Genomic DNA, 8661 nt, shown 5'->3' on the forward strand with positions numbered 1-8661 from the left:
AATTCCTATTACATTATACATGACCCCAAACTCTAGTAAGAGATGTGGATGTAATGCTTTAATGCTTTGCCTATACTCCATACTATTTTTCTTGGTACGCCATACTCTCAGCAGCACTGCAGTTCATTTACTTCCTGTATAGTGTAAATTATAGTTTGTTATTCCACCCAAACCAGGAAACTCTGGTTGCATTTGCAAAACAACTTTCAATGTGGCTTGAATGTCCATTTCTGATTTGGAAGGTAATCACAAACCATTGTTTATTTTGTTGCAATATAATAGCAAACTATGGTTTGCATCAAACAGGAAGCAAGTCAACTGAAGCAAAGTGCTTACTGCTGGGAGAGTCCCCTGGAGCAAAGAGATGACTGCTATAGCTAGCAGCATGCATTACCAACAGGCCAATTTCAGTTGAGAGAATGACCTCTCTGAATCCTTCCCCCATGTTTTCTCAGATAGCTGAATTCACTAAGGTATATGTGCAAGTTAGAGATGCTGTTAATTCACAATACAATATTCTCTTTGCAGGTGCTCCAATTTCCTGCAGTTTAAGTCTTTGGGTGTTTACTGCATTCATCCTGCATCCTATTTTCTGAATCAAGTTATCACTGTTAAGAGTTTATGGTAAGCATGCTCATTTCAATTTCTTTCTTTTTTCTAAAAACAAAACCTTGTACACTAAGGGTGTTTGATACCATGATAGCAGCTTATTAACTGTTGAAAAAATAAGATCTATAAAATAATAAAAAGATGCCCTTAATTGCCACTTTGACTGCTTAGAAATGTGCAGTGCAACTCTATGCATGTTTACTCAGAAGTAAGTCCCATTAAGTTCAATGGAACTTGCTCCCAGAGAAGTGTGTATATGATTTAAATCTAAGGCTCCCTAGGAGCAAGTCCCATTGAACTCAAGGGGGATTAGGTTTGAACAGCCAACTAAAGGATTGTGCCGTAAAATTGCTATGCCAGGCACTAATTTTTACTTATATTATTTCTTCCCTCCCAATATCACTCTACCTTGATGCAATTTTCAGACGGCTACAGCTCACCTGGGTGGATACAGAAATGGTCTTTTGGAAAGCCTACTGATGCGGAGAAAATAAAAAGATTGCAGCTCTTTAAGAAGTATGGTAGCTGTGAGTCTTAGGAATCCATTCAAGTGATGTTTTCCATCTTCCCTTAACCATGGCCATAAGAAGTAGCAATGGCCATTGATTGCCATTGAGACACTACAAAACCAGATCTAATGTTTGTAGAATAATAGCCATAGCTTTTAGAATGAATCACCAGGAGAACACACTCATGTTGAAATCCTTCAGTTGCTAGGTGTTGGGACATGAGCCAATGGGAGACAGATGATGATTCAAATGTACAGATATCGGCCGCTGGAAACAAGATGTTCACTATCCAGACCGCTGGCTCCATCACCCAGGTGTGAATGCTCTTAATTTACAAAAAATCCATGGTGTATTATGTGGAACAGAAGTGGGGAATCTTTCGTGGGCCCGTGTGCAGTGAGCTCCCAGGAGTCAGGAAGGTTTGGTAAAACATAAGAATAAACTGACACAACAGTGTTGTGGAGTTGAAAATCTCCACAACTTTATTGATTACAGATATCTGTAGGCTTTGACGTTGGGTATCCGTCCTTGGTCAGCTGCCTGACGGATGGCTGACATCGAACAGGGCTGTGCCTAAGTTAAGGGTCACCTCAAGACGCAGGTCAACCAAGGTGACCCCCTGGGCTGCCATATGGGAAGTTCTATGGCTCATCCGTTGACCTCCAACCCTGCATGGACTTCCAGACAGATTCTCCCACCCAGACCCCTTTACCAGGTGACTCTGAGATACCACACCTGCTCAAGGAGGTGAGGTAGCATCTCACCCACTGGAAACAGACTGAGGGTTCAACCCGATGCCTTTTCTGCGAAATATTGGGATGAACAACAAAGGCAAAAAAAACCAATAACCCCTCACTGGCCCAATATGTCTGAAGGCAAACCCTCCCTGGCCATGAATATAGTGACCAATTATCTCCACAGTAAGGTTCTTCATACGCACTGCCCACATTCCTGCCAATTTACAGGGCGAGTAGGTGGGTTGTTCAGCTTCCCTGACTGTGCCGCTGGCACCTGGCACAGCTGGCTTAAATACTCAGTGGCAGACCAGAATGAGGCATTTGTTCTTCTGGTCCACCGCTGAAGCCCTGCCCCAAACCCTGGTCACCATAGGCCAGTTTGAATTGGGCTATCCCATTGCCCCTCGCGGCCGGCTGAGGCCAAAGCAAGGGACATAGGTGTGTCCCCCAGCCTCCAAGGGGCTGTGACGGACCACAATCCCTGCGTCCCTGGAAGGTAAGTGGTCCTTTCAGCTTGGGGGCCACTCTCACTTCAGGGTAAGCTTCTGAGGGCCATATGCCAGTGGTGGGCAGTACAGGGGCAAACGTAGGCACAACCCAGCATCCATTTCTCTTGAGGGCCCTTCTGTTGGAGATCAGAGCTGTGCACACCACAGGCCTGTTCATCCACGCCCTAAAATAGCATACGGCTGCCAGGGGCACTGGAGGTAAGGATGGATGGATCTGTCAATTTCAGTTGTCTTGATTTCTCATGGTTCCAATCTTAAATTCCATTCTCCACATTTCCACAGCTGTTTGTGATTTAGTTTTAAAGTCCGATGAAAAAATGGACAGCGTTTTAGTGTGATTTTCTCCTATTAAGACACATTTTTATATGCAATTTTCCCCAATGTGAAAATATTTGCAAAGCGATTTCCCCTAATATCATGCATTTTGGTATGTCATTTTTCACTATTATATGCATTTTATGCACACTTTACACTAGTATGTGTATTTGTAGGCATTTTTTGCCATTGCAAAATTTGGAGAACTGTGAATTTCGAAGGACGGCTAGGTTTCAGTTCCTGCATTGGTACAGGAAGTGCAAATTTGGTGGGTTTGCCTTTAAATGTGAACTTAATTGAAATTCTGCCCCCATCCTTACCTGTAGGATGCTCAGTGGCGTAGCATGGGGGGTGCAGGGGGGGCCGGCAGCACTGGGCGCAACATCTGGGGGGGGCGCGCTCGCACTCACAGCTCTCTGCCCCTACTAAAATCCACGGGTTAGGGGGCGCAAATTACTTGCCTTGCCCTGGGTGCTGACAACCCACGCTATGCCACTGAGGATGCTATCCCATTACCAGTATGGAAGTAAGATTCAGCTTCTGTACGTGGAATTTGGGTTGGTGGGGGCAGCATCTTATTCTGTGCCAGAGGCAACAAAATAGCTGGGGCCAATCCTGTTCCCCACAGTAGCCAAGCAGATACTCCTGGGAATCCCACAAACAGGATCTATGGACAACAGACAATCTTGCTGCTGTTGGCCAGTGACTGGCATTCAGAAACATAATGCCTCTGACCCTAGAACCCCATGGCCATCATGGTGACTAGTAGCCATGGGTAGCCTTATCCTCCACAAATTTGCCAACCCTCTTTTAAAGCCAATCTAATTGGTGGTTATGGCTACAGCGGGTAGTGGAGAACTCCATAGTGTAAAGAAATGCTTCCTCTTGTTGGTTCTGCATCTCCCACCATTCAGGTTCACTAGATGACTCCAAGTTCTGACCTTCTGATTGGCAAGCCCAAGAGGCTCAGTGGTTTAGACCACAGCACCAACCGATCAGAAGGTCAGCGGTTTGAATCCCTGCAATGGGGTGAGCTCCCGTTGCTCTGTCCCAGCTCCTGCCAACCTAGCAGTTTGAAAGCACACTGGTGCAAGTAGATAAATAGGCACCGCTGTGGCGGGAAGATAAACAGTGTTTCCGTGAACTCTGGTTTCCATCACAGTGTCATGTTGTGCCAGAAGTGGTTTAGTCAGCTGGCCACATGACCCCATAGTTGCCTTTGACTGGGCTTAACTGTCCAGGGGTCCTTTACCTTTACCTTTAACAGCCTATAGTCTAGCACCATAGTCCAGAAAAGACAACCATGTGGTTTTTCTGTGTTTTAATTGTCCCCCCCTTCTTTATTAAGAGTCAGGGCACACTATTTTAAAGGTGACCTGTGGTTAGATATAATCGTTTAATCTCTGTGTCAATTACTTTAATTGCAAAAAATGGAGATTATGCTTAAATATGATCAGCATTTGATAACATGTATCCTATCTATATGATATTTCGAAAGGAAGCAAACAGGTGGCACAATACTTTCTCCAAGAAGCCAAAATGCCTCATTGAAATATGGATTACAGTATGTTCATTATGCTAAGTGATCAATTAACACGTTGCAAGATTGTGGTGTTTTTTTTTAAAAAAAGCTTTGTTCACCCTCTCTTTTTTGGATGAGCAGTTGAAACCTAATGTTAGAAATGCTGTGAAAATTCCATTTGTTATGGCAAAAGTTATTGTGGAACCAAAATGAATTACCATGCTTTACAAAGTAAATGTTTCAACTGCAATTTGGTTGTCAGGGATGAAACCTTGTGTGGTCTACAAAGTGTTTTAAATTATTTGTGTGCTATTCTAAAATTAAAAAATCCTCCAGAATTACCTTTTCCCATAATTTTGTATTGAACTGTATTCTGCAAATATAGGCTGGTGAGGGGTGTTTACTTATAACAACCTTACAAGCTTATTTGGATTAGTTTATCATAGAATGTAGAGTTGGAAGGGACCCCGAGGGTCATCTAGTCTAACCCCCTGCAGTGCAGGATTTCTTTGCCCAATTTGGGGCTCAAACCCATGACCCTGAGATTAAGAGTCTCATGCTGAAAAGAAGAATTAAAAGAATCAAAATTGCTGGAAAACCTTCCAGCTTTTCTGGTATGGTAGATAATACATTTGTTGTTTCTGTTCCAGAAGATTAAATGGTACAGGATGTTGTTGTTGTTTTAATTCATTTGCTGATGCAAGCCCCTTTATTTACTTCTGAACATGTTTCCTTTGATCCTGGATGCTGTTCTTTTTAATTCAAGATTGAGGATTCATAAAGAGTTGATTAAACCGAGGATGATTCTGCCTTTGCTCATTTCAAATTTTGAGAGAGCACTGCAGGCACCATAGCTGTCAACTTTCAGATTTGAAAGTAAGGGATCAGCAGCCTCGAAAATAAGGGATCAGCAGCCTCACCTGTCCCGGGGACAGTCTACGGGATATCTAACAATCTGCGATAGCAGCAGGAAGCAGCTGGAAACTGTGAATAAGGGAATTTCCCACAAAAAAGAGGAAGGTTGGCAGCTATGGCAGGCACTAGTCTCAGAATAGCTGCTATAGGAGAAGGGCATAACACAAAATGGCTGTCATAGGGAGTGTGGCATAACACAAGAGAGACAGCCATCCCGAACAACCTGATGCCTGCCAAGGGAAATCAGCTATGACCTGCTGGTCCTTATTGTGGAAGTCACACAATATTGATCACACACACACGTACGTTACTGTTGAATAGGCCGGCCCAAGACATTTTGATACCTGAGGTGAACTACAAAATGACACCCCACTCCCTGCCAGGGAAGGAGTGGGGGAGTGGAGATTGACACCAGGAGCAAAGGGGGAATAAAGATCTGCATCAGGATCTGCTGCACCTGTGGATCCTGTTGTCTGAGGCAGTTGTCTCACCTTGCCTCATGGGTGAGCCGGCCTTGCTGTCTAATAGTAGCAGGGCGCAATCCTCAAACCCGGGGGTGGGGGGGAATACACAAGGCGACCACATCATACCCACTCTCATTTCACAGAAATTGCTTAGAAGGTTCTTGCACATTTTGCCTTATAATTTACTTTCTAGAGGGGATAAGACACCTCCGGTGAAAGCCCTGCATGCACCATGGTGCCTGTGGGCACTGGGTTGGCAACAGGGCTGTCTTTAGCAAATGTGCCGCCGGGGTGCAAAGAACCACCCAGCACCCCCAAATTTAGTTTAGCAGCCCCCAAATTAACTTTTATTGTTACGCTACAGAGTAACAGAGCGACAGAGGAGGGGGGCAGGGACTTTCACTCTATTGCTTTTCACTGCCACTGATCGAGAGGGACCGGTATACAGTAGGTATACGTTTGGCGCCCTCCAGAATTCGGCACCCGGGTGCCCCGCATCTCTTACACCCCCGGGTAAAGACGGCCCTGGTTGGCAATCCCTGCTTAATGCCCTTTGTACAGTATTTGCTCCTTCCACTAAACTAGAATGCCTAGTTTAGAACTATGGATTGCTTGGTGTTTGTTTGTTTTTTTTAAAAAAAAAACATTATATAGATTTATGTTCCACATCTGTTGTGGAGACACTGTTGGAATCGGAAAATAAAAATTGGACAGGTGCTGCTTTTTTTTCGCCCGTTGCTAATCTCCTTGCATTCCTGTCATTTACCATCCACCACCACTCAAGGCTTGTTGCTAGGAGATGCAGCGCATGTTGCAGAGAGACAGAATGAGGAGGGAGCGGAGAATGGTTAATAATCCTGGATGGTGACATGCTTCCTCCAGGTTCAGAGATTGTGTTGTTGTTGGCATCCATCTATCTGTATACCTCTCTGTGATTATCATTCATTGGGGAACATCCGGAGGAAAAGGCTAATGCTCTCTTGTCCTGGTTTTTCCAAAAGAACATGAGAATATAAACCGCCCCCCCACGTGATAACCAATTTGGGTTGCCATATTTTGAAGAGCAAAGAAGAGGACGCTATGACGACTCTCATTTTAAATACCCCTACTATATGAAGGCAATAGAAGTTGTGATATATTGCTGGCAGGGTGGGGCAGGAGAAGAGAAGAGGAAAGCAAGTCTTTAACCACCAGTTACGTCTATGTCTCATCCACAAAGTATAGCCAGTGACATTTTGGCAAATTTTTAAAAAATCCACCTGGAAAGAAATTTTACACCTGAAAAAGAGGATGCGTCCTGGAAAAAGAGGACACATGGGAACCCTGCCTTCCCCTGTTGAGACTTCATTGCACCTTGAACCCTGCTCTCTTGGGTGTTTTGGTAAAAGGCTTTTCCCTCCTTGCACTGAGACTCCAGCTGCTGAAAGCCCTCCCTGGAGCATGGACACTTAACAAATGAGTTTGTCCCATTACTACTGATAGACTGCAAAGTAAATTCCTCTTCCCAGGAAATTCTGGAGAGCGTAGCTCTATGAACAGGGATAGGTGCTCCTAACCACATGCAACACCTGTTACAAACTACATTCTCAGGATTCCTTGGGGAAAGCCATGACTGTTTAATGTAGTATAATACCGTTTTAACTGCACTGTGCAGATGGAGCCTTAAATAAAAACACAGCAACTCATAACAAAAGCACTACATCGCATGGGCATACCCTAGGAGGTGCAGGGGGAACAGCTGCCCTCCCAAAATCAAGTAAATAAATAACAATACTTAACTAACTGTCCATCTGCATCACAGATACCTTGGTTTTGCCCCCCCCCCAATAAAGCCTGGCTACTCCCATGCTACATAGCAATTACTAATAGCAGCAGACAAAGTAAATTTTATTGTCTAATCAGGCCTCCCCTCCAAACACTGAAAAACCTGTGTCTTAATCAGTTACCTGGAAGTATGAAGAGATTGGGCCAGACATGCCCAATTTATTTAAATTCATATAACAGGCAACAACAGTTTAGCACGGGGGGGTGCATTCCTGACCACTGTGCACATCAGTGGAGCACATGTTAAGTTTGCTCCACTCTGTTCTCTCCTTGCCCCGTCCCAAAGCCCTGTTCCAGCCACTTCTGGGGTCAGCATTACGCGCTCACACACTCCTAAAACAGTTGCTGCCTGCTCACAATAAGAGAAATAAAAATTAACAACCCTACTTTAAAACAAACAAAACTTATTAATACTAAAACAGATCAAAATTACCTCAGCTTTCTAAACATCTAATGATGTCAAGGCAGAACTTTGGGGCAAATGCAACAGTAGAAGATTATCAGTTTGAAGTGTGGAAAGGATGGCAATCAAGGGTCTGGAAACAAAGCCTTATGAGGAACAGTTGAGGGAGTTGGGTACGTTTATCCTGGAAAAGAGGAGACTGAGAGGAGATATGGTAGCCATCTTCAAATATCTATAGGGCTGTCACATGGAAGATGGAGCAAGATTTGTTTTCTCCTGCTCTGGAGGGTGGGACCTGAACCAATGGATTCAAGTTACAAGAAAAGATATTCCAACTAAACACTTTCTGATGGTAAGAACTGTTTGACAAGGGATTGGACTTCCTCAGAAGGTGGTGTCCTCTCCTTCCTTGGAGGTTTTTAAGCAGAGGTTGGATGGCCATCAGCCATGGATGCTTTAGTTGAGATTCCTGCATTTCAAGGGTTTGCACTAGATGACCCTTGGGGTTCCTTCCAACTCTACAGTTCTATGATTCTAGTTAATATAAGTTACCACCTTGTGTACCACCTTGTCTGACCAAACTGCGGGAGGCAGTGGAAGACAGAAGTGCCTGGCGTGCTCTGGTCCATGGGGTCACGAAGAGTCGGACACGACTAAACAACCACCACCTTGTGATAAGTTGTCTATGGTCTAATAATAAATTTCACGAATGATCTACTTACATAATTTATACCGTGCTTTGTGTAGAAAGTGACAAATATATATTCATCATTGAATGAGTACTTTATAGTTGAGCTAATATGTGCACCATAATAACTTGACCCTGGGCAATTCTTTTTTGTTTTGTTTTTCAA

At 44.0% G+C, this 8661-nt stretch overlaps 1 protein-coding gene across 1 annotated transcript in view; it reads left to right on the forward strand.

Annotated features, from left to right (window-relative positions):
- Positions 1 to 1125, forward strand: part of OTOA (otoancorin) — a 48762-nt gene extending 47637 nt beyond the window's left edge. The window contains exons 28-29 of the mRNA XM_081889443.1: positions 529 to 624; positions 1035 to 1125. Coding sequence (XP_081745569.1) covers positions 529 to 596 — 68 coding nt within the window. The 3' untranslated portion in view covers positions 597 to 624; positions 1035 to 1125. The remainder of the gene's footprint in view (positions 1 to 528; positions 625 to 1034) is intronic.
- Positions 1126 to 8661: the final 7536 nt, after the last annotated feature.

This window comes from Podarcis melisellensis, assembly GCF_964234715.1.
Source record: "Podarcis melisellensis genome assembly, chromosome: 14".
In the NCBI taxonomy this organism is placed as follows: Eukaryota; Metazoa; Chordata; class Lepidosauria; order Squamata; family Lacertidae; genus Podarcis; species Podarcis melisellensis.